Source organism: Lampris incognitus, chromosome 11, assembly GCF_029633865.1.
Source record: "Lampris incognitus isolate fLamInc1 chromosome 11, fLamInc1.hap2, whole genome shotgun sequence".
NCBI lineage: Eukaryota > Metazoa > Chordata > Actinopteri > Lampriformes > Lampridae > Lampris > Lampris incognitus.
The window spans coordinates 59193337-59220388 of record NC_079221.1 but is presented as its reverse complement, the minus strand read 5'-3'; the positions used below and the strand labels follow the sequence as shown (position 1 = coordinate 59220388).

Genomic DNA, 27052 nt, shown 5'->3' with positions numbered 1-27052 from the left:
GTGATGAATCCATATAGTCTATGTCGCGGTTTAATGAATCCATATAGCATATATCACACTGTAATGAATCCATATAATCTATATCACACTGTAATGAATCCATATAGCCTATATCACACTGTAATGAATCCATATAGTCTATATCACACTGTAATGAAGTCCATATAGTGTATATCATAGTGTAATGAATCCATATAGTCTATATCTCACTGTAAAGAATCCATATAGTCTATATCATAGTGTAATGAATCCATATAGTCTATGTCACACTGTAATGAATCCATATAGTCTATATCAGACCTGAGATATGTTGATATTCTGAACTCTGTGTATGAGGCCATCTTTGTCTGGATGTCAATGTTTAAACTGACTTGATGGAAAAAAATAGCTGAGGATGATAACCATGAAAGTTAATGAGGAAAATCCATCTCAGTGCCAAAGACTGTATAAAGCTAAAAGTAATCTTGTTAAATCAGGATATCGGCACAATTAGGATGCAAGGTACAGATATGCACAGATAGGGCTCCCCTGTGTTTTTGCACTGCATATGGGCAACATTGCCAGATGGGAAATTTTAAGCTATTATACTGGAGTATTCCACATAGCTGAACAAAGAGAAAATTGCTCGAGGTACGTGATTTTCAGAACACAGCACATTTCTTGGAGTCAGCAACAGGAACAAAACATCTGGTTCACTTTAAACAGAGAATTTTCTGGCATTCTAATTACCAATGTGCTTAAATGAATGAATTACAAATAAGTTACACCACTGACGGTATATAAAATTAAACCTCATCTGTGGAAGATGTTTAACGAAAAATAAATTACAATCTCTCAACACGTACTGCAAACTACCAACCAAGCTACTTGCTGCATCTACTTTCTGAGCCCCAGTGCTTTGTTTGGCATCCAATCAGAGTTATGCAGTCTCTGGCAGAGGAGATTCACAGTTTTCCTCGGAGTCGTCTGAGGATGCAGTGCACCCGGGTCACTTCACTCAGTGGACACCGCATCATTGAGACCTGGAAAGGCTCTACAGTTAGCGTAGTAGAGGACCAGACTTCCTCAGAGAAGACTCTGGGTTATGTCCCGGACACATCCTGGGACCTGCAGGTTGGCATCATCAAACCCTACCTGCTGCTGGGTGAGTTAACGAACAAAATAATTTACTAACCACTGAGTTCAACAAGCCAAGAAGTTACCTGCTTATGTTCTGTTAGGCCAATAAGCCGATAATCAGCATCTCTATTTTACCAGAGTTGAGAAGTAAGATGTTAGATGACATCCAGTATTAATCTGCACCCAAGCATGCCTCTGAAATTGCTAACCAAGAGTGACCATTCCATATTACAGGTACAGACAGGCGTTGCTTGCATAGCAGACACTTCCAGTTACTACTTTGCCAAAAGATAGCATTTATACATACACTTAGCACAAAAACTAAGGAAATGTGTGTTTGGTAGATGATTTCTTTGCTGTAACACTGCTTCTTGGCAGTAAATCTGATACCGTTGGAAAGCCTGTTTATCCCCCTTTTAAATGGGGCCCCAAGTGTAAACAACATGCATCTGTGGGATGAGCAGCGGAGCTGAGTATGTGGGTGGTGCCCATGAAACATTAGCCAGATCTTCTCTGCCAATGCCACACAGCTTATTGTGCTGGTGTTGCTGCTGACTCTTGTGTTGAGCTTCTGGTGCCCCAGGTGCTGACAGTCAGTCAGTCAGCTGCTGCTGCTGCCTGACAGAAGAAGCATCGTTACAACAAAGACATAACCTACCAAACACACATTTCCTTACTTTTTGTGCTAAGTTTATATACATTTACTTCTCTCTCTCTCAATATATATATATATTTATTTTTTTTACATCCCTTGGTCTGGTGAGGGTGCAACACAGTGACACATGAACGTTTAAATATAATAAAATATATATTTATTGACACCATGACAGGACAAGGGAACCGAACGGTTGCCAAAACAACAAACTACTAACAAAAAGTACCCCCCCCCCCTTGGCAGTGCTCAAGAGCACCGTCCCTAAAGACAGAGGGTGGCAACCGCTGCTAACCTAGTGTGTCTAACAGAGGTAAGCCACGTGATGTGGCGTTTGCCCATGGGCACCTTACCTTGATCCACTTGCCCAAAAGAACTAAACAAATCAAAGGCTAAACACAACTCAAAGCAGCCAAAAGGCAAACTTAACGGGCCAGACGTCACAAACACAAAGACGTCCCAAACACAAAGACGTCCCAAACACAAAGTAGCTACAGACACAAAGACGTCCCAAACACAAAGTAGCTACAGACACAAAGACGTCCCAAACACAAAGTAGCTACAGACACAAAGACGTCCCAAACACAAAGTAGCTACAGACACAAAGACGTCCCAAACACAAAGTAGCTACAGACACAAAGACGTCCCGATCACAAAGTAGCTACAGACACAAAGACGTCCCAAACACAAAGTAGCTACAGAGACAAAGACGTCCCGATCACAAAGTAGCTACAGAGACAAAGACGTCCCGATCACAAAGTAGCTACAGAGACAAAGACGTCCCAAACACAAAGTAGCTACGGAGACAAAGACGTCCCAAACACAAAGTAGCTACGGAGACAAAGACGTCCCAAACACAAAGTAGCTACGGAGACAAAGACGTCCCAAACACAAAGTAGCTACGGAGACAAAGACGTCCCAAACACAAAGTAGCTACGGAGACAAAGACGTCCCAAACACAAAGTAGCTACGGAGACAAAGACGTCCCAAACACAAAGTAGCTACAGAGACAAAGACGTCCCAAACACAAAGTAGCTACAGAGACAAAGACGTCCCAAACACAAAGTAGCTACGGAGACAAAGACGTCCCAAACACAAAGTAGCTACAGAGACAAAGACGTCCCAAACACAAAGTAGCTACGGAGACAAAGACGTCCCAAACACAAAGACGTCCCAAACACAAAGTAGCTACAGAGACAAAGACGTCCCAAACACAAAGTAGCTACAGAGACAAAGACGTCCCAAACACAAAGTAGCTACGGAGACAAAGACGTCCCAAACACAAAGTAGCTACAGAGACAAAGACGTCCCAAACACAAAGTAGCTACGGAGACAAAGACGTCCCAAACACAAAGTAGCTACGGAGACAAAGACGTCCCAAACACAAAGTAGCTACGGAGACAAAGACGTCCCAAACACAAAGTAGCTACGGAGACAAAGACGTCCCAAACACAAAGTAGCTACGGAGACAAAGACGTCCCAAACACAAAGTAGCTACGGAGACAAAGACGTCCCAAACACAAAGTAGCTACGGAGACAAAGACGTCCCAAACACAAAGTAGCTACGGAGACAAAGACGTCCCAAACACAAAGTAGCTACGGAGACAAAGACGTCCCAAACACAAAGTAGCTACGGAGACAAAGACGTCCCAAACACAAAGTAGCTACGGAGACAAAGACGTCCCAAACACAAAGTAGCTACAGAGACAAAGACGTCCCAAACACAAAGTAGCTACAGAGACAAAGACGTCCCAAACACAAAGTAGCTACAGAGACAAAGACGTCCCAAACACAAAGTAGCTACAGAGACAAAGACGTCCCAAACACAAAGTAGCTACGGAGACAAAGACGTCCCAAACACAAAGTAGCTACAGAGACAAAGACGTCCCAAACACAAAGTAGCTACAGAGACAAAGACGTCCCAAACACAAAGTAGCCACGGACACAAAGACGTCCCAAACACAAAGACGTCCCAAACACAAAGTAGCCACGGACACAAAGACGTCCCAAACACAAAGTAGCTACGGAGACAAAGACGTCCCAAACACAAAGTAGCTACGGAGACAAAGACGTCCCAAACACAAAGTAGCTACAGAGACAAAGACGTCCCAAACAAAAAGTAGCTACAGAGACAAAGACGTCCCAAACACAAAGTAGCTACAGAGACAAAGACGTCCCAAACACCAAGACGTCCCAAACACAAAGACGTCCCAAACACAAAGTAGCCAGGGACACAAAGACGTCCCAAACAATAAGTAGCCACGGACACAAAGACGTCCCAAACACAAAGTAGCCACGGACACAAAGACGTCCCAAACACAAAGTAGCCACGGACACAAAGACGTCCCAAACACAAAGTAGCTACGGACACAAAGACGTCCCAAACACAAAGTAGCTACGAAGAAAAAGACGTCCCAAACACAAAGTAGCTACGGAGACAAAGACGTCCCAAACACAAAGTAGCTACGGAGACAAAGACGTCCCAAACACAAAGTAGCTACGGAGACAAAGACGTCCCAAACACAAAGTAGCTACGGAGACAAAGACGTCCCAAACACAAAGTAGCTACGGAGACAAAGACGTCCCAAACACAAAGTAGCTACAGAGACAAAGACGTCCCAAACACAAAGTAGCTACAGAGACAAAGACGTCCCAAACACAAAGTAGCTACAGAGACAAAGACGTCCCAAACACAAAGTAGCTACAGAGACAAAGACGTCCCAAACACAAAGTAGCTACAGAGACAAAGACGTCCCAAACACAAAGTAGCTACGGAGACAAAGACGTCCCAAACACAAAGTAGCTACAGAGACAAAGACGTCCCAAACACAAAGTAGCTACAGAGACAAAGACGTCCCAAACACAAAGTAGCCACGGACACAAAGACGTCCCAAACACAAAGACGTCCCAAACACAAAGTAGCCACGGACACAAAGACGTCCCAAACACAAAGTAGCTACGGAGACAAAGACGTCCCAAACACAAAGTAGCTACGGAGACAAAGACGTCCCAAACACAAAGTAGCTACAGAGACAAAGACGTCCCAAACAAAAAGTAGCTACAGAGACAAAGACGTCCCAAACACAAAGTAGCTACAGAGACAAAGACGTCCCAAACACCAAGACGTCCCAAACACAAAGACGTCCCAAACACAAAGTAGCCAGGGACACAAAGACGTCCCAAACAATAAGTAGCCACGGACACAAAGACGTCCCAAACACAAAGTAGCCACGGACACAAAGACGTCCCAAACACAAAGTAGCCACGGACACAAAGACGTCCCAAACACAAAGTAGCTACGGACACAAAGACGTCCCAAACACAAAGTAGCTACGAAGAAAAAGACGTCCCAAACACAAAGACGTCCCAAACACAAAGTAACTACAGAGACAAAGACGTCCCAAACACAAAGTAGCTACAGAGACAAAGACGTCAAAGTAGCAACAGAGACGTCCCAAACACAAAGTAGCTACAGAGACAAAGACGTCCCAAACACAAAGTAGCTACGGAGACAAAGACGTCCCAAACACAAAGTAGCTACGGAGACAAAGACGTCCCAAACACAAAGTAGCTACGGAGACAAAGACGTCCCAAACACAAAGTAGCTACAGAGACAAAGACGTCCCAAACACAAAGTAGCTACAGAGACAAAGACGTCCCAAACACAAAGTAGCTACAGAGACAAAGACGTCCCAAACACAAAGTAGCTACAGAGACAAAGACGTCCCAAACACAAAGTAGCTACAGAGACAAAGACGTCCCAAACACAAAGTAGCTACGGAGACAAAGACGTCCCAAACACAAAGTAGCTACAGAGACAAAGACGTCCCAAACACAAAGTAGCTACAGAGACAAAGACGTCCCAAACACAAAGTAGCTACAGAGACAAAGACGTCCCAAACACAAAGTAGCTACAGAGACAAAGACGTCCCAAACACAAAGTAGCTACAGAGACAAAGACGTCCCAAACACAAAGTAGCCACAGAGACAAAGACGTCCCAAACACTAAGTAGCCACGGACACAAAGACGTCCCAAACACAAAGTAGCCACGGACACAAAGACGTCCCAAACAAAGTAGCTACGGACACAAAGACGTCCCAAACACAAAGTAGCTACGGAGACAAAGACGTCCCAAACACAAAGTAGCTACGGAGAAAAAGACGTCCCAAACACAAAGTAGCTACAGAGACAAAGACGTCCCAAACACAAAGTAGCTACAGAGACAAAGACGTCAAAGTAGCAACAGAGACGTCCCAAACACAAAGCAGCTACAGAGACAAAGACGTCCCAAACACAAAGTAGCTACAGAGACAAAGACGTCCCAAACACAAAGTAGCCACGGACACAAAGACGTCCCAAACACAAAGTAGCCACGGACACAAAGACGTCCCAAACACAAAGTAGCTACGGACACAAAGACGTCCCAAACACAAAGTAGCTACGAAGAAAAAGACGTCCCAAACACAAAGACGTCCCAAACACAAAGTAGCTACAGAGACAAAGACGTCCCAAACACAAAGTAGCTACAGAGACAAAGACGTCAAAGTAGCAACAGAGACGTCCCAAACACAAAGTAGCTACAGAGACAAAGACGTCCCAAACACAAAGTAGCTACGGAGACAAAGACGTCCCAAACACAAAGTAGCTACGGAGACAAAGACGTCCCAAACACAAAGTAGCTACAGAGACAAAGACGTCCCAAACACAAAGTAGCTACAGAGACAAAGACGTCCCAAACACAAAGTAGCTACAGAGACAAAGACGTCCCAAACACAAAGTAGCTACAGAGACAAAGACGTCCCAAACACAAAGTAGCTACAGAGACAAAGACGTCCCAAACACAAAGTAGCTACGGAGACAAAGACGTCCCAAACACAAAGTAGCTACAGAGACAAAGACGTCCCAAACACAAAGTAGCTACAGAGACAAAGACGTCCCAAACACAAAGTAGCTACAGAGACAAAGACGTCCCAAACACAAAGTAGCTACAGAGACAAAGACGTCCCAAACACAAAGTAGCTACAGAGACAAAGACGTCCCAAACACAAAGTAGCCACAGAGACAAAGACGTCCCAAACACTAAGTAGCCACGGACACAAAGACGTCCCAAACACAAAGTAGCCACGGACACAAAGACGTCCCAAACACAAAGTAGCCACGGACACAAAGACGTCCCAAACAAAGTAGCTACGGACACAAAGACGTCCCAAACACAAAGTAGCTACGGAGACAAAGACGTCCCAAACACAAAGTAGCTACGGAGAAAAAGACGTCCCAAACACAAAGTAGCTACAGAGACAAAGACGTCCCAAACACAAAGTAGCTACAGAGACAAAGACGTCAAAGTAGCAACAGAGACGTCCCAAACACAAAGCAGCTACAGAGACAAAGACGTCCCAAACACAAAGTAGCTACAGAGACAAAGACGTCCCAAACACAAAGTAGCTACGGAGACAAAGACGTCCCAAACACAAAGTAGCTACGGAGACAAAGACGTCCCAAACACAAAGTAGCTACGGAGACAAAGACGTCCCAAACACAAAGTAGCTACGGAGACAAAGACGTCCCAAACACAAAGTAGCTACGGAGACAAAGACGTCCCAAACACAAAGTAGCTACAGAGACAAAGACGTCCCAAACACAAAGTAGCTACGGAGACAAAGACGTCCCAAACACAAAGTAGCTACAGAGACAAAGACGTCCCAAACACAAAGTAGCTACAGAGACAAAGACGTCCCAAACACAAAGTAGCTACAGAGACAAAGACGTCCCAAACACAAAGTAGCTACAGAGACAAAGACGTCCCAAACACAAAGTAGCTACAGAGACAAAGACGTCCCAAACACAAAGTAGCCACGGACACAAAGACGTCCCAAACACAAAGTAGCCACGGACACAAAGACGTCCCAAACACAAAGTAGCTACGGACACAAAGACGTCCCAAACACAAAGTAGCTACGGAGACAAAGACGTCCCAAACACAAAGTAGCTACGGAGAAAAAGACGTCCCAAACACAAAGACGTCCCAAACACAAAGTAGCTACAGAGACAAAGACGTCCCAAACACAAAGTAGCTACAGAGACAAAGACGTCAAAGTAGCAACAGAGACGTCCCAAACACAAAGCAGCTACAGAGACAAAGACGTCCCAAACACAAAGTAGCTACAGAGACAAAGACGTCCCAAACACAAAGTAGCTACGGAGACAAAGACGTCCCAAACACAAAGTAGCTACAGACACAAAGACGTCCCAAACACAAAGTAGCTACAGAGACAAAGACGTCCCAAACACAAAGTAGCTACAGAGACAAAGACGTCCCAAACACAAAGTAGCTACAGAGACAAAGACGTCCCAAACACAAAGTAGCTACAGACACAAAGACGTCCCAAACACAAAGTAGCTACAGACACAAAGACGTCCCAAACACAAAGACGTCCCAAACACAAAGTAGCTACGGAGACAAAGACGTCCCAAACACGAAGTAGCTACGGAGACAAAGACGTCCCAAACACAAAGTAGCTACGGAGACAAAGACGTCCCAAACACAAAGTAGCTACAGAGACAAAGACGTCCCAAACACAAAGTAGCTACAGAGACAAAGACGTCCCAAACACAAAGTAGCTACAGACACAAAGACGTCCCAAACACAAAGTAGCTACAGACACAAAGACGTCCCAAACACAAAGACGTCCCAAACACAAAGTAGCTACGGAGACAAAGACGTCCCAAACACGAAGTAGCTACGGAGACAAAGACGTCCCAAACACAAAGTAGCTACGGAGACAAAGACGTCCCAAACACAAAGTAGCTACAGAGACAAAGACGTCCCAAACACAAAGTAGCTACAGAGACAAAGACGTCCCAAACACAAAGTAGCTACAGAGACAAAGACGTCCCAAACACAAAGTAGCTACGGAGACAAAGACGTCCCAAACACAAAGTAGCTACGGAGACAAAGACGTCCCAAACACAAAGTAGCTACGGAGACAAAGACGTCCCAAACACAAAGTAGCTACGGAGACAAAGACGTCCCAAACACAAAGTAGCTACAGAGACAAAGACGTCCCAAACAAAAAGTAGCTACGAAGAAAAAGACGTCCCAAACACAAAGACGTCCCAAACACAAAGTAGCTACAGAGACAAAGACGTCCCAAACACAAAGTAGCTACAGAGACAAAGACGTCAAAGTAGCAACAGAGACGTCCCAAACACAAAGTAGCTACAGAGACAAAGACGTCCCAAACACAAAGTAGCTACGGAGACAAAGACGTCCCAAACACAAAGTAGCTACGGAGACAAAGACGTCCCAAACACAAAGTAGCTACGGAGACAAAGACGTCCCAAACACAAAGTAGCTACAGAGACAAAGACGTCCCAAACACAAAGTAGCTACAGAGACAAAGACGTCCCAAACACAAAGTAGCTACAGAGACAAAGACGTCCCAAACACAAAGTAGCTACAGAGACAAAGACGTCCCAAACACAAAGTAGCTACAGAGACAAAGACGTCCCAAACACAAAGTAGCTACAGAGACAAAGACGTCCCAAACACAAAGTAGCTACGGAGACAAAGACGTCCCAAACACAAAGTAGCTACAGAGACAAAGACGTCCCAAACACAAAGTAGCTACAGAGACAAAGACGTCCCAAACACAAAGTAGCTACAGAGACAAAGACGTCCCAAACACAAAGTAGCTACAGAGACAAAGACGTCCCAAACACAAAGTAGCTACAGAGACAAAGACGTCCCAAACACAAAGTAGCTACAGAGACAAAGACGTCCCAAACACTAAGTAGCCACGGACACAAAGACGTCCCAAACACAAAGTAGCCACGGACACAAAGACGTCCCAAACAAAGTAGCTACGGACACAAAGACGTCCCAAACACAAAGTAGCTACGGAGACAAAGACGTCCCAAACACAAAGTAGCTACGGAGAAAAAGACGTCCCAAACACAAAGTAGCTACAGAGACAAAGACGTCCCAAACACAAAGTAGCTACAGAGACAAAGACGTCAAAGTAGCAACAGAGACGTCCCAAACACAAAGCAGCTACAGAGACAAAGACGTCCCAAACACAAAGTAGCTACAGAGACAAAGACGTCCCAAACACAAAGTAGCTACGGAGACAAAGACGTCCCAAACACAAAGTAGCTACGGAGACAAAGACGTCCCAAACACAAAGTAGCTACGGAGACAAAGACGTCCCAAACACAAAGTAGCTACGGAGACAAAGACGTCCCAAACACAAAGTAGCTACGGAGACAAAGACGTCCCAAACACAAAGTAGCTACGGAGACAAAGACGTCCCAAACACAAAGTAGCTACGGAGACAAAGACGTCCCAAACACAAAGTAGCTACAGAGACAAATACGTCCCAAACACAAAGTAGCTACAGAGACAAAGACGTCCCAAACACAAAGTAGCTACAGAGACAAAGACGTCCCAAACACAAAGTAGCTACAGAGACAAAGACGTCCCAAACACAAAGTAGCTACAGAGACAAAGACGTCCCAAACACAAAGTAGCCACGGACACAAAGACGTCCCAAACACAAAGTAGCCACGGACACAAAGACGTCCCAAACACAAAGTAGCTACGGACACAAAGACGTCCCAAACACAAAGTAGCTACGGAGACAAAGACGTCCCAAACACAAAGTAGCTACGGAGAAAAAGACGTCCCAAACACAAAGACGTCCCAAACACAAAGTAGCTACAGAGACAAAGACGTCCCAAACACAAAGTAGCTACAGAGACAAAGACGTCAAAGTAGCAACAGAGACGTCCCAAACACAAAGCAGCTACAGAGACAAAGACGTCCCAAACACAAAGTAGCTACAGAGACAAAGACGTCCCAAACACAAAGTAGCTACGGAGACAAAGACGTCCCAAACACAAAGTAGCTACAGACACAAAGACGTCCCAAACACAAAGTAGCTACAGAGACAAAGACGTCCCAAACACAAAGTAGCTACAGAGACAAAGACGTCCCAAACACAAAGTAGCTACAGACACAAAGACGTCCCAAACACAAAGTAGCTACAGACACAAAGACGTCCCAAACACAAAGACGTCCCAAACACAAAGTAGCTACGGAGACAAAGACGTCCCAAACACGAAGTAGCTACGGAGACAAAGACGTCCCAAACACAAAGTAGCTACGGAGACAAAGACGTCCCAAACACAAAGTAGCTACAGAGACAAAGACGTCCCAAACACAAAGTAGCTACAGACACAAAGACGTCCCAAACACAAAGTAGCTACAGACACAAAGACGTCCCAAACACAAAGACGTCCCAAACACAAAGTAGCTACGGAGACAAAGACGTCCCAAACACGAAGTAGCTACGGAGACAAAGACGTCCCAAACACAAAGTAGCTACGGAGACAAAGACGTCCCAAACACAAAGTAGCTACAGAGACAAAGACGTCCCAAACACAAAGTAGCTACAGAGACAAAGACGTCCCAAACACAAAGTAGCTACAGAGACAAAGACGTCCCAAACACAAAGTAGCTACGGAGACAAAGACGTCCCAAACACAAAATAGCTACAGAGACAAAGACGTCCCAAACACAAAGTAGCTACAGACACAAAGACGTCCCAAACACAAAGTAGCTACAGAGACAAAGACGTCCCAAACACAAAGTAGCTACGGAGACAAAGACGTCCCAAACACAAAGTAGCTACGGAGACAAAGACGTCCCAAACACAAAGTAGCTACGGAGACAAAGACGTCCCAAACACAAAGTAGCTACAGAGACAAAGACGTCCCAAACAAAAAGTAGCTACAGAGACAAAGACGTCACAAACACAAAGTAGCTACAGAGACAAAGACGTCACAAACACAAAGTAGCTACATCACACAAGCTGAACTATGTGGCCGGTGAAGTGAAGACATGTGGGGGTTTAACTGGGAGACTGCGCAGCTGATGGCAACGCGATGATTGGTTGAGCGGTTGATGAGGTGATGAGGAGCACCTGGCGGATACCTGAATGTAGAGTCAGAGTGAGGGTTAGATACAGGAGGCAACACAACCCAACTATACGGACACGGACATACCCGTGGCCGTAACAACACACACACATATATATATATATATATATATATATATATATATATATATATATATATATATATATATATATATATATATATATATATAAATGAGTCAGGTGAAGTCTTTATGAGACCGTACTTGCCTATTTCATGCCACTTCATGTCATCTGTCTCATAAAGAATTTATTTGACTCTGGATTATTTTGCTCCTTATTTGTGGAGCACTTTCCCTACTGTTGAGTGTTTCTTTAAACAAAGTTACACACGCACACGCACACGCACACGCACACACACACACACACACACACATATATATATATATGAAATCGTTACAAACAGGACAATCTTCTGCACTCGATGGAGGAAGCATGTGGGGACATTACAATGGAGTCCACATCCAGAGTGGTTACTTTCCCCGTCGTCTGCTCAGGCCAACATGTTTTCTCCAGGGTTCATTTCTGCAGTCAGTTATTGTCACCCGCTTTCTAGAAAATAACATAGGACCAAGAACTGAATCCGGCGGTAGGGACAATAATAGTATCAATTCATCAGCTGATTATATTTTACCACAGAAACTCCTAAAATTAGAAATAGCCCTTTAACATGTTTGGCAGGGAGGGATTCAGGAGGAACGTGGTGCTCCCAGTTTACACCGAGGGATTCTGCAACCGCTGACACAGAGGTGGTATGGCTGTCTACGTCTCAGACCCTTTTCTCTCCCTGTGAATTTGAATACTTTACCATCTTCTGTTTATGTCCCACCGAGTGGAAACTTTGCAAAAGCAGCCACGTTATTTGCAGACTGTGTGCACAGACAACAGCAACGCACCCCAGAAAGGCCTTGTTTTATTGTTGGGGATTGAGCCACTGCAAGCTTGAAGCCACACTACCAGCATTTAAACAATATGTAAACCAAGACCCGCGGCAACGGAATTCTTGATAAATGTTATGGCAACATTGAAGATGCTTACACAGCCGAGTCTAAACCCCACTAGCCAAGGCTAAACCCCACTAGCCAACTCTAAACCCCACTAGCCAAGGCTAAACCCCTGAGCCAACTCTGACCATAACGTTCATTGAATCCCCACATACAAGTCCCTGTAGTATCATACAGGATAAATGTTACGGCAACATTGAAGATGCTGACACAGCCGAGGCCAAACCCCACTAGCCAACTCTAAACCCCACTAGCCAAGGTTAAACCCCACTAGCCAACTCTAAACCCCACTAGCCAAGGCTAAACCCCACTAGCCAAGGCTAAACCCCACTAGCCAAGGTTAAACCCCACTATCCAACGCTAAACCCCACTAGCCAAGGCTAAACCCCACTAGCCAAGGTTAAACCCCACTAGCCAAGGCTAAACCCCACTAGCCAACTCTAAACCCCACTAGCCAAGGCTAAACCCCTGAGCCAACTCTGACCATAACGTTCATTGAATCCCCACATACAAGTCCCTGTAGTATCATACAGGATAAATGTTACGGCAACATTGAAGATGCTGACACAGCCGAGGCCAAACCCCACTAGCCAAGGCTAAACCCCGCTAGCCAAGGTTAAACCCCACTAGCCAACTCTAAACCCCACTAGCCAAGGCTAAACCCCACTAGCCAAGGCTAAACCCCACTAGCCAAGGTTAAACCCCACTAGCCAAGGCTAAACCCCACTAGCCAACTCTAAACCCCACTAGCCAACTCTAAACCCCACTAGCCAAGGTTAAACCCCACTAGCCAAGGCTAAACCCCACTAGCCAACTCCGACCATAACGTTCATTTAACCCCACCTACCAGTCCCTGCAGACAGGAAACCACTAGTAAAAACTATAAATGTATGGCAACATAATAGCATTACTTACATCTGTGGCGGCCTGCCCAGTACCATCCACGCAGTGTCTTTGTCCACGTCTGTGTCTAAGTTAGGCTAAGCTAGCTGCTAGCCCATGCAGACCAGCAGTTCCGGTAACACCGAGGGCGGTGTGGCAGCAGCCTCGCTTAGCGGTGTCTGGCTGGGAGAGCTGGCGTTGGATCGGCTGGGGGAGCTGGTTTGCTGCGTCCGGTGGGCCCAGGGACCACGGCCCTGTCCGAGGCTGGGCCTGAGGACGAAACACTGAGGTGATCTGACGACGTGGAAATGGGGCGGCTAAGCTAGCTGCTAGCCCATGCAGACCAGCAGTTCCCACAGTCCTCCTGGCTGGTGTTGGTTCTCCTGGACAGTGATTCTTTTATTAATTTTTTTTGTAGTTTGATATGTGTGTTCTTGTAGTTTTTGAATATGTGTTTCTGTCTTTGTGTTGCACTGCTGTGGGCTGACGGAAACTATATTTCGTTTCATATCGTGGTGTAAGTATATGAAATGAAACGACAAAGTGTTCCTGATTCCTCATTTCCAAAGAAATTAAAAAGTGCATAGTTTGGAAGAAAATTGCACTTAAGAATGGGAAACTTGTGGAAATGAGGAATATTCAAAGAGAACTTAATTTGAGGAAAGCCATGAAGAAGGAGAAAGAGACATTTGAAGTCACTGCTCTTCAGTGAACACAAAAAACAAAAACATGTGGGGTTCTACGGACTCTATGATAAACATGGTTCCAGCTTAAAAGTATGTGTGTTAAATGAGATTGAGAAGGCCACTGAATTAAATGACGTTTATGCGAGGTTCGAAACAACTGATTACTTGAAAGAGCAAAAAGTGGCTCCATATATATTACCTGCATCTGTCTGTCCAAAAACTACCATCGACCAACATGTAGTGAAGACACTGTTCTCATGCACCTGCCACAGGAAGGCCTCTGGCCTGGACGGCATCTCTGGGTTTCTGCTGAAATTATACAGTGAAGAGATGGCAGAAGCCTGGTGCCCAGCCTACCAGAAGTCTTTGGATTTACAAACTGTTCCTTCCATCGGCAAAATTCCATTATTATTCCCATCCCTAAAGAAGCATCTACGACTAAGACTGCTTTCGGTTGTTGCCGTTAGGGGTCGCCACAGCGGATTATCCATTTCAATTTCTTCCAGTCTTCTGCATCTTCCTCTGTCACACCAGCCACCTACAAGTCCTCCCTCACCACTTCCATAAACCTCCTCTTTGGCCTTCCTCTTCTCCTCTTCCCTGGCAGCTCCATATTCAGCATCCTTCTCCCAATATACCCAGCATCTCTCCTCCACTCATGTTCACACCATCTCAATCTTGCCTCTCTTGCTTTGTCTCCAAACCGTCCAACCTGAGCTGTCCCTCTAATATACTCATTCCTAATCCTGTCCTTCTTCATCACTCCCAGTGAAAATATTATCATCTTCAACTCTGCCACCTCCAGCTCCACCTCCTGTCTTTTCATCAGTGCCACTGTCTCCAAACCATATAACATAGCTGGTCTCACCACCATCCTGTTAACCTTCCCTTTAACTCTTCCTGGTACCCTTCTGTCACAAATCACTCCTGACACTCTTCTCCACCCACTCCACCCTGCCTGCACTCTCTTCTTCACTCCCCGTTACTTTGGACAGTCGGCCCCAAGCATGTAAACTCATACGTCTTCGTAGATAGATAGATAGATAGATAGATAGATAGATAGATAGATAGATAGATAGATAGATAGATAGATAGATAGATAGATAGATAAGCCACATGACCAAGGCCGGCGGAATTTGTTTTTGGTACACTTTACATTTTACACTCTGCAGCACAAGACATATGTGGACAACAACAGACACTCCACATATTATCACGAACAATACAGTTACGCAATAACATAAATAAACATACCAGGCATAACAGGTGAATGGTGGTATTTATGCCAATGGTGTGTGAGGAGGGGACTATAGGGAGGAATCCAGAGTCCTTATGGCTAGGGGAAAAAACTGTTTGCGAAGCGGTTAGTCTTAGTTGACAGTGACTTGTAGCGCCTCCCTGAGGGAAGGAGCTGGAAGAGGTGATGAGCAGAATGTGAAGGGTTGGAGGTGATCTTTGCTCGCTCTACAGTCTGGTTAGTATGTAGAGATTCAACTGAGGGGAGTGGGTTGCCTATGATTTTGGATGCCTTGTTGACAATCCGCTGTGGTTTTTTCCATGTTTGACTGTCTGTGCTGCCGTACCATACTGTAATAGAAGATGTTATGATGGACTCGATAATGGCTGAGTAAAAAAAAACGAGCAGTTGATGTTTGATCCGGTATTTTTTAAGCTGCCTAAAAATATAAAGTCATTGCTGAGCTTTTGCATTAATGTGTTCAGTGTTAATTTTCCACTTCAGGTTGTTGCTGATGTATGTTCCAAGGAATTTAAAAGAGTCGTGGTGGTGATGGGGTCTCCGTTCATTTGTATGGGTGTTTTAAGATTCGGCGTGCATCAGAAGTCAATAATGAGTTCTGGGGTTTTGGCTGTATTAAGCAGAAGATTGTTGTTTTCGCACCAAGTGACAGCTTGGTCTACTTCGGTGCGGTACTGGGTTTCATCATTGTTGGGGATGAGGCCTACAATGGTTGTGTCATCTGCGTATTTTATTATTTTCACAGAGCTATCCGTGGATTTGAGGTGGGTGGTGTAAAGTGACCAGAGCCAGGGGGAGAGAACACAGCCCTGAGGAACACCTGTACTGAGGGTAAGAGGGTGTGAGGTTAGGTTGTTAACCTTCACCCTCTGTGGCCTGTTCCACAGGAAGCTCCAAATCCAGTAGCATATTGCTGGGTCAAAGTTCATATCCAAGAGTATGGTAAAGAGTTTGAGTGGGTTAATGGAGTTGAAGGTGGAACTAAAGTCGATGAACAGAATGCGTGCGCAGGTGTTTGGTGATTCCAGGTGTAGCAGGGCATGGTGGAGGGCTATGCTAACTGCGTCCTCAACAGACTGGTTGGCTTGATAGGCAAATTGATATGGGTCATCACCTCTACTCCTTGCATCCTCACCATTCCACTGGCCTCCTTCTCAATTCACACATATGTATTCCGTCTTGCGCCTACTGACTTTCATTCCTCTTCTCTCCAGTGCATACCTCCACCTCTCCAGGCTCTCCTCAACCTGCACCCTACTCTCGCTACAGATCACAATGTCATCCGCGAACATCATCGTCCATGGAGACTCCTGCCTGATCTTGTCCGTCAACCTGTCCATCACCATTGCAAACAAGAAAGGGCTCAGAGCCGATCCTTGATGTAATCCCACCTCCACCTTGAATCCATCTGTCATTCCAACCACACACCTCACCATTGTCACACTTCCCTCATACGTACCCTGCACCACTCCTACATACTTCTCTGCAACTCCTGACTTCCTCATACAGTACCACACCTCCTCTCTCGGCAGCCTGTCATAAGCTTTCTCTAAATCCACAAAGACACAATGTAACTCCTTCTGGCCTCCTCTATACTTCTCCATCAACATTCTCAAAGCAAACATCACATCTGTGGTGCTCTTTCATGGCATGAAACCATACTGCTGCTGCTGATCATCACCTCTCCTCCTCTTAACCTAGCTTCTATTACTCTTTCCCATATCTTCATGCTGTGGCTGATCAACTTTATACCTCTGTAGTTGCTGCAGTTCTGCACATCACCCTTGTTCTTGAAAATCGGTACCAGTATGCTTCTTCTCCACTCCTCAGGCATCCTCTCACTTTCCAGGATTGTGTTAAACAAGCTAGTTAAAAACCCCACTGCCGGTCCGCGGTGGTGTAGCGGTCTAAGCATCGGCTTTGTGTGGATGCAGTTGCCGACTGGGGACCGGGGTACGCGCCCCGGTCTCGTCAGATCCGACTATGGCCGGACTCGATGAAGCAGCAATAATCGGCAACGCTGTCTTCGGGAGGGGGGCGGAGTCGGCTTGTGTTCGTCACATGAATGCGTCTCTGTGTGTGTCGGACAAAGCAGTGGTTCGGCCTGGAGTCGCCTTGTCACGACAGTGGCGAGGCGGTCTCCTTCGAGACTGCCGGCCGGAGAGATGCAGTCAGCGAACGCATGCAGTACGAGAGTGGGTGTTTGAATTAAAATAGGGATCGATTGGCCACTAAATTGGGGGGAAAATCCGAAATAAATTTATAAAAAAACCAAACTGCCATCTCTCCTAAACATCTCCATGCCTCCACAGGTATGTCATCAGGACCAACTGCCTTTCCACTCTTCATCCCTTTCATAGCTGCCCTCACTTCCTCCTTGCTAATCCACTGCACTCCTTGATTCACTGAAGTAAAGCACATGTTATGAAGGAGTCATGTGGATCAGGGTTCAAATATCTGGGGTGTGGACCAGGGTTCAGACATCTGGGGTGTGGACCAGGGTTCAAACATCTGGGACATGACTCAGTTGAATAAAGGCATTTTCACCTCCCCAAACCAACTGAGAGCACACCTGAACTAAACACAGCAGGTGTAATGAAATTGAAAATCCCCAATGATAATAGTGTTGTTATTGTGAGAAACTATGTCTGAAACACACGTGTGTGTGTGTGTGTGTGTGTGTGTGTGTGTGTGTGTGTGTGTAGGTTCCCAAGATGCAGCCCATGACTTTGGAACTCTAAGAAAGTACAAGGTAACCCCCCCCCCCCAGTTAAACTATACTGGTACCATTATATTCCAGGCCTGGACACTGGGCAGACTGGTCATACTGGGCAGACTGGGCAGACTGGTCATACTGGACTGTGCCGCTAAGACACAACCAGCTGAACTGTAAACAAGTGGTGAATGACACCAATGAGTTCCTGGTGTATATTACTAGTGACTGATGAATGATGCTAGGTAGATACTGAAGCGATATCACAGAAAAAGTCAGACAGTTAACCCGCCCTTCTCAGGTGTCACATGTCCTGAATGTGGCTTACGGGGTGGAGAACGTCTTTCCAGAACTCTTCGTCTACAAGAACGTCAGGATCCTGGACCTGCCGGACTCTGACCTCACATCTCACATCACAGAGTGTTCCTCGTTCATCCAACAGGCACACAACGAGGTTAGACAGTCTGACTATCTGTCTACCTGACATACTGTCTGCCTGTCTGTCTGCCTGTCTGTCTGCTTACCTTATTCCTCTTTGTACATGTGTGTGTTTGTATATGAAGAGAGACAGACAGGGTTTCCAAGTCATTCTAAGGGACGGGTTCAACACAGAGACACTAAAGGAACAGCAGACTGGAAGAAGTAAATACTGAGAGGCCAGGGAGATTCCCGGTACTCTCTTGTCTTGTCTTGTCTTGTCTTGTCTTGTCTTGTCCTCTCTTCTCTTGTCTTCTCTTGTCTTCTCTTGTCTTGTCTTGTCTTCTCTTGTCTTCTCTTGTCTTGTCTTATCTTGTCTTGTCTTGTCTTGTCTTGTCTTGTCTTGTCATCACTTCTCTTGTCTTGTCTTGTCTTGTCTTGTCTTGTCTTGTCTTCTCTTGTCTTCTCTTGTCTTGTCTTATCTTCTCTTGTCTTGTCTTGTCTTCACTTCTCTTGTCTTGTCTTGTCCTCTCTTCTCTTGTCTTCTCTTGTCTTGTCTTGTCTTCTCTTGTCTTCTCTTGTCTTGTCTTGTCTTGTCTTGTCTTGTCTTGTCTTCTCTTGTCTTGTCTTGTCTTCTCTTCTCTTGTCTTGTCTTGTCTTTTCTTCTCTTCTCTTGTCTTGTCTTCACTTCTCTTGTCTTGTCTTGTCTTGTCTTGTCTTGTCTTGTCTTCTCTTGTGTTCTCTTGTCTTGTATTCTCTTGTCTTGTCTTCTCTTCTCTTCTCTTGTTGTCTTCTCTTCTCTTCTCTTGTCTTGTCTTGTCTTGTCTTGTCTTCTTTTCTCTTCTCTTCGCTTGTATTCTCTTATTTTGTCTTGTCTTCTCTTGTCTTGTCTTGTCTTGTCTTGTCTTGTCTTCTCTTCTCTTGTCTTGTCTTGTCTTGTCTTCTCTTGTCTTGTCTTCTCTTCTCTTCTCTTGTCTTGTTGTCTTCTCTTGTCTTGTCTTGTCTTCTCTTTTTTGTCTTCTCTTCTCTTGTCTTGTCTTGTCTTGTCTTGTCTCGTCTTGTCTTCTCGTCTCTTATCTTCTCTTCTCTTGTCTTGTATTGTCTTCTCTTGTCTTGTCTTGTCTTGTCTTATTGTCTTCTCTTCTCTTCTCTTCTCTTCTCTTCTCTTGTCTTGTCTTGTCTTGTCTTGTCTTGTCTTCTCTTGTCTTGTCTTCTCTTCTCTTCTCTTGTCTTGTTGTCTTCTCTTGTCTTGTCTTGTCTTGTCTTTTTTGTCTTCTCTTCTCTTGTCTTGTCTTGTCTTGTCTCGTCTTGTCTTCTCGTCTCTTATCTTCTCTTCTCTTGTCTTGTATTGTCTTCTCTTGTCTTGTCTTGTCTTGTCTTATTGTCTTCTCTTCTCTTCTCTTCTCTTGTCTTGTCTTGTCTTGTCTTGTCTTGTCTTGTCTTGTCTTGTCTTGTCTTGTATTGTCTTCTCTTCTCTCGTCTTGTCTTGTCTTGTCTTCTCTTCTCTTCTCTTCTCTTGTCTTGTCTTGTCTTGTCTTGTCTTGTATTGTCTTCTCTCCTCTCCTCTTCTCTTCTCTTCTCTTCTCTTCTCTTGTCTTGTCTTCTCTTGTCTTCTCTTGTCTTGTCTTGTCTTCTCTTGTCTTGTCTTGTCTTGTCTTATCTTGTCTTGTCTTGTCTTCTCTTGTCTTGTCTTGTCTTCTCTTCTCTTGTCTTGTCTTTTCTTCTCTTCTCTTGTCTTGTCTTCACTTCTCTTGTCTTCTCTTGTCTTGTCTTCTCTTGTCTTGTCTTGTCTTGTCTTGTCTTGTCTTCTCTTGTGTTCTCTTGTCTTGTGTTCTCTTGTCTTGTCTTCTCTTATCTTCTCTTGTTGTCTTCTCTTCTCTTCTCTTCTCTTGTCTTGTCTTGTCTTGTCTTCTTTTCTCTTCTCTTCGCTTGTATTCTCTTATTTTGTCTTGTCTTCTCTTGTCTTGTCTTGTCTTCTCTTCTCTTGTCTTGTCTTGTCTTCTCTTGTCTTCTCTTCTCTTCTCTTCTCTTCTCTTCTCTTCTCTTCTCTTCTCTTCTCTTGTCTTGTCTTGTCTTGTCTTGTCTTGTCTTCTCTTTTTTGTCTTCTCTTCTCTTGTCTTGTCTTGTCTTGTCTTGTCTTGTCTTGTCTCGTCTTGTCTTCTCTTCTCTTATCTTCTCTTCTCTTGTCTTGTATTGTCTTCTCTTGTCTTGTCTTGTCTTGTCTTATTGTCTTCTCTTCTCTTCTCTTCTCTTGTCTTGTCTTGTCTTGTCTTGTCTTGTATTGTCTTCTCTTCTCTCGTCTTGTCTTGTCTTGTCTTGTCTTCTCTTCTCTTCTCTTTTTTGTCTTCTCTTCTCTTCTCTTGTCTTGTCTTGTATTGTCTTCTCTCCTCTCCTCTTCTCTTCTCTTCTCTTCTCTTCTCTTCTCTTCTCTTCTCTTCTCTTCTCTTCTCTTCTCTTCTCTTCTCTTGTCTTGTCTTCGCTTGTCTTGTCTTGTCTTGTCTTCTCTTCTCTTCTCTTGTCTTGTCTTGTCTTGTCTTCGCTTCTCTTCTCTTGTCTTGTCTTGTTGTCTTCTCTTGTCTTCTCTTCTCTTGTCTTCTCTTCTCTTGTCTTGTCTTGTCTTGTCTTCTCTTCTCTTGTCTTGTCTTGTCTTGTCTTGTCTTCGCTTCTCTTGTCTTGTTGTCTTCTCTTGTCTTCTTCTCTTGTCTTGTCTTGTCTTGTCTTGTCTTCTCTTCTCTTGTCTTGTCTTGTCTTGTCTTGTCTTGTCTTGTCTTGTCTTGTCTTGTCTTCTCTTCTCTTCTCTTCTCTTCTCTTGTTGTCTTCTCTTGTCTTGTTGTCTTCTCTTGTCTTGTTGTCTTCTCTTGTCTTGTCTTGTCTTGTTTTGTCTTCTCTTCTCTTGTCTTGTCTTGTTGTCTTGTCTTGTCTTGTCTTGTCTTGTCTTCTCTTCTCTTGTCTTGTCTTGTCTTGTCTTCTCTTGTCTTCTCTTGTCTTGTTGTCTTCTCTTGTCTTGTTGTCTTCTCTTGTCTTGTCTTGTCTTGTCTTGTCTTCTCTTCTCTTCTCTTCTCTTCTCTTGTCTTGTCTTGTCTTGTCTTGTCTTGTCTTGTCTTGTCTTGTCTTGTCTTGTCTTGTCTTGTCTTCTCTTCTCTTCTCTTCTCTTCTCTTCTCTTGTCTTGTCTTGTCTTGTCTTGTCTTGTCTTGTCTTGTCTTGTCTTGTCTTGTCTTGTCTTCTCTTCTCTTCTCTTCTCTTGTTGTCTTGTCTTCTCTTGTCTTGTTGTCTTCTCTTGTCTTGTCTTGTCTTGTTTTGTCTTCTCTTCTCTTGTCTTGTCTTGTTGTCTTCTCTTGTCTTGTCTTGTCTTGTCTTGTCTTGTCTTGTCTTCTCTTCTCTTCTCTTGTGTTGTCTTGTCTTGTTTTGTCTTCTCTTCTCTTGTCTTGTCTTGTTGTCTTGTCTTGTCTTCTCTTCTCTTGTCTTGTCTTGTCTTGTCTTGTCTTGTCTTGTCTTCTCTTGTCTTGTTGTCTTCTCTTGTCTTGTCTTGTCTTGTCTTGTCTTGTCTTGTCTTGTCTTGTCTTCTCTTCTCTTCTCTTCTCTTCTCTTCTCTTCTCTTCTCTGCTCTTCTCTTCTCTTGTCTTGTCTTGTCTTGTCTTGTCTTGTCTTCGCTTCTCTTGTCTTGTTGTCTTGTCTTGTCTTGTCTTGTCTTGTCTTGTCTTCTCTTCTCTTCTCTTCTCTTCTCTTGTTGTCTTGTCTTGTCTTCTCTTGTCTTGTTGTCTTCTCTTGTCTTGTCTTGTCTTGTTTTGTCTTCTCTTCTCTTGTCTTGTCTTGTTGTCTTCTCTTGTCTTGTCTTGTCTTGTCTTCTCTTCTCTTGTGTTTTCTTGTCTTGTATTGTCTTCTCTTCTCTTGTCTTGTCTTGTCTCGTCTTGTCTTGTCTTGTCTTGTCTTGTCTTGGCTTCTCTTGTCTTGTTTTGTCTTGTCTTGTCTTGTCTTGTATTGTCTTCTCTTCTCTTCTCTTCTCTTCTCTTGTCTTGTCTTGTCTTGTCTTGTCTTGTCTTGTCTTGTCTTGTCTTGTCTTGTCTTGTCTTCTCTTCTCTTCTCTTGTTGTCTTGTCTTGTCTTGTCTTCTCTTGTCTTGTTGTCTTCTCTTGTCTTGTCTTGTCTTGTTTTGTCTTCTCTTCTCTTCTCTTGTCTTGTCTTGTTGTCTTCTCTTGTCTTGTCTTGTCTTGTCTTCTCTTCTCTTCTCTTGTGTTGTCTTGTCTTGTTTTGTCTTCTCTTCTCTTGTCTTGTCTTGTTGTCTTGTCTTGTCTTGTCTTCTCTTCTCTTGTCTTGTCTTGTCTTGTCTTGTCTTGTCTTGTCTTCTCTTGTCTTGTTGTCTTCTCTTGTCTTGTCTTGTCTTGTCTGGTCTTGTCTTCTCTTCTCTTCTCTTCTCTGCTCTTCTCTTCTCTTGTCTTGTCTTGTCTTGTCTTGTCTTGTCTTGTCTTGTCTTGTCTTGTCTTCGCTTGTCTTGTCTTGTCTTGTCTTGTCTTGTCTTGTCTTCTCTTCTCTTCTCTTCTCTTGTTGTCTTGTCTTGTCTTGTCTTGTCTTCTCTTGTCTTGTTGTCTTCTCTTGTCTTGTCTTGTCTTGTTTTGTCTTCTCTTCTCTTGTCTTGTCTTGTTGTCTTCTCTTGTCTTGTCTTGTCTTGTCTTCTCTTCTCTTGTGTTGTCTTGTCTTGTATTGTCTTCTCTTCTCTTGTCTTGTCTTGTCTCGTCTTGTCTTGTCTTGTCTTGTCTTGGCTTCTCTTGTCTTGTTTTGTCTTGTCTTGTCTTGTATTGTCTTCTCTTCTCTTCTCTTGTCTTGTCTTGTCTTGTCTTGTCTTGTCTTGTCTTGTCTTGTATTGTATTGTCTTCTCTTCTCTTCTCTTCTCTTCTCTTCTCTTCTCTTCTCTTCTCTTGTCTTGTCTTGTCGTCTTGTCTTCGCTTCTCTTGTCTTGTCTTGTCTTGTCTTGTCTTCGCTTCTCTTCTCTTGTCTTGTTGTCTTCTCTTGTCTTGTCTTGTCTTGTCTACTCTTCACTTCTCTTGTCTTGTTGTCTTCTCTTGTCTTCTCTTGTCTTCTCTTCTCTTCTCTTATCTTGTTGTCTTGTCTTGTCTTGTCTTCTCTTCTCTTATCTTGTTGTCTTGTCTTGTCTTGTCTTCTCTTGTCTTGTCTTGTCTTGTCTTGTCTTCTCTTCTCTTATCTTGTTGTCTTGTCTTGTCTTGTCTTCTCTTGTCTTTTCTCTTGTCTTGTTGTCTTCTCTTGTCTTGTCTTGTTTTGTCTTCTCTTCTCTTGTCTTGTCTTGTTGTCTTCTCTTGTCTTGTCTTGTCTTGTCTTGTCTTGTCTTGTCTTGTCTTGTCTTGTCTTGTCTTGTCTTTGCTTCTCTTGTCTTGTCTTGTTGTCTTCTCTTGTCTTCGCTTCTCTTCTCTTGTCTTGCTGTCTTCTCTTGTCTTGTCTTGTCTTCTTTTCTCTTCTCTTCTCTTGTCTTGTTGTCTTCTCGTCTTCTCTTCTCTTGTCTTCTCTTCTCTTCTCTTGTCTTCTCTTCTCTTCTCTTGTCTTGTTGTCTTGTCTTGTCTTCTCTTCTCTTGTCTTGTCTTGTCTTGTCTTATCTTCTCTTGTCTTCTCTTCTCTTATCTTGTTGTCTTGTCTTCTCTTGTCTTGTCTTGTCTTCTCTTGTCTTGTCTTGTTGTCTTCTCTTCTCTTCTCTTGTCTTGTCTTGTCTTCTCTTCTCTTATCTTGTTGTCTTGTCTTGTCTTGTCTTGTCTTATCTTGTCTTCTCTTCTCTTGTCTTGTTGTCTTGTCTTGTCTTGTCTTGTCTTGTCTTGTCTTATCTTCTCTTGTCTTCTCTTCTCTTGTCTTGTTGTCTTGTCTTGTCTTGTCTTATCTTCTCTTGTCTTCTCTTCTCTTGTCTTGTTGTCTTGTCTTGTCTTGTCTTATCTTATCTTCTCTTGTCTTCTCTTCTCTTCTCTTGTCTTGTCTTGTCTTGTCTTGTCTTATCTTCTCTTGTCTTCTCTTCTCTTGTCTTGTTGTCTTGTCTTGTCTTGTCTTGTCTTATCTTCTCTTGTCTTCTCTTCTCTTGTCTTGTTGTCTTGTCTTGTCTTGTCTTGTCTTCTCTTCTCTTGTCTTCTCTTTTCTTCTCTTCTCTTGTCTTGTCTTGTCTTATCTTCTCTTGTCTTCTCTTCTCTTCTCTTGTCTTGTTGTCTTCTCTTGTCTTGTCTTGTCTTGTCTTGTCTTATCTTCTCTTGTCTTCTCTTCTCTTCTCCTCTCTTCTCTTCATGGGGTTAGCGTTGGTGCTGAATAATGCAAGTTGACTTTTGTTCATTCATTATTGAGTTGTGTGCAGATCAGATCTCAATGCTTTTAGCAAGACAGCCTGCAGCTCACCTTAACATGACACCGCACACACACACACACACACACACACACACACACACACACACACACACACACACACACACACAGACACACACACACACACACACACACACACACACACACACACACGTGATGGAGAGTTAAGAGGAGAGAGGGACAGATGGTTGGCTGTTTCAGTAACCCCAGCCTCAAACTGTGATGCTTTTAGTTGTATGGGAAAATATTGTCTCAGTTTACGACCTCCCAGCAGCCATCTGGGGTGTACTGCTAATTACTGGAGGCTAATTAGCATTAAGTTGATTAGAAATGCACAACAAGACAAATGAATCCAGAGTAAGAGCTGAAATACTGTGAAACAGTCACACAGTGGGTGGCACAGTGGTCAGCACTGGTGCCTCACAGCAAGAAGGTCCTGGGTTCAAACCCCAGGCCGTCCCAGGTCCTTTCTGTGTGGTTTGTATGTTCTCCCCGTGTCTGCTCTGGTTTCCTCCCACCATCAAAAAGACATGTATGCTAGGTAGGGTTAATACTTCTGCCTGTGCCCCTGAGCAAGGCAATGGAAAGAAGAAGTGGAGTTGGTCTGCGGGTGCTGCAGCTGCCCCCTGCTCCTGCACAACAGGATGTTACATGCAGACAACACATTCATTGTAAGAATAACATTCATTGTAAGAATACAATGACAAAATAAAAGTGGCTTTCTTCATCTTCTTTCTGTTGTCATGGAAACAATGGCTAAGGGGATTTTCCACTTTAAATTGGCAAATCTATTACTGCTAATGTTTTCTTTCCCTAGAAAGGAGTGGTTTTGGTCCATTGCAACACAGGTGTTTCACGGGCAGCAGCTGTGGTGATTGGCTACCTGATGTCATGCGATGGACAGCCCTTTGATGCTGCCTTCTCATTGGTTAAGAGAGCTCGACCTACATCCTGTCCGAACCCTGGCTTCCTGGAACAGTTGAGGAACTACAAAGCATCAGTGCTCAAATGATCCCAGGTTACAGGAAGAGAGAGAGACATCAACATGTTCGCTTCTTTACATTAACACAAACATGTTGGCAAAATAATTCATCTGCTAGCTAACAACCCCAGCAGTAAGCACAATGTATACAAACTGAATGTTTAGATGAATCCTGTAGTGATCTTACTAGTAGCAGCCACTGCAAAACGAGAAGGACTTTATACAAGTTCAGCTGAGAAACATGATGTATGTTCAAACAGCAGTGGAGTCAAGTCCATTTTAGTTCTGTAGCCCAACATCACAAATTAGCTCCATAAACAAACACTTAAGGAGTTTCTGGCAGATGATTCCAGCTTCCTTTGCCTTAATGCAGATGCACAGGAAGACTTGACACTCCCCCACAACAAAACTCATACTTCCCTTCTTTGTTCTCACACAGAAAGTCGTTCTGCTTCCTTCTTACTGCATCACGTGAGAAGAGCTCAGCGTCTCTTCATGTCACGAGACTGAAAGTCCACACAAGCCGGTGTCCTTAAATCCCCCAACATCACAACAACACTTGCAGATGTGTCCTTTGTGTTTGTCAGAGTTTTGTGGAGGCTGTAATATTCAAGTAAACACATATCATGTTCCTTGACCTTCTTTAATAAAATGTGATACTGAATTAATAATAATGGCGATGGATTAATTATCTGATGGTTTCTAGCTCATAAATAATGTGACATACCTTTCTCCCAGTTTCTTCTACCTGCTGTCAAATACATGATGACTATTTCTAAACCTGATCTGTAGTCAGGGGAAGGATGTGACATGGGATCTCTTCTCTAGTCTGTGGTTGATGCATATAAAAATAGGAGATAGACATCGATGAGATTTAAAATATGGTGTGGCAAACCCCTTTTACTACCGTTGACCTCCAACACAGACACAGATGAAGCTGTAAAAAGCAACTAAACCTAGACCATTTAGTAAGTCTGCTGACATCTACAGGTTCAACC

At 43.9% G+C, this 27052-nt stretch overlaps 1 protein-coding gene across 1 annotated transcript; it reads left to right on the top strand.

Annotated features, from left to right (window-relative positions):
• The first annotated feature begins 921 nt into the window (after positions 1 to 921).
• Positions 922 to 26084, top strand: dusp19a (dual specificity phosphatase 19a). Its single transcript, XM_056288978.1, has 4 exons — positions 922 to 1144; positions 18303 to 18349; positions 18612 to 18764; positions 25890 to 26084. The coding sequence occupies exons 1-4, from the start codon at positions 922 to 924 to the stop codon at positions 26082 to 26084; spliced, it is 618 nt and encodes a 205-aa protein (XP_056144953.1).
• Positions 26085 to 27052: the final 968 nt, after the last annotated feature.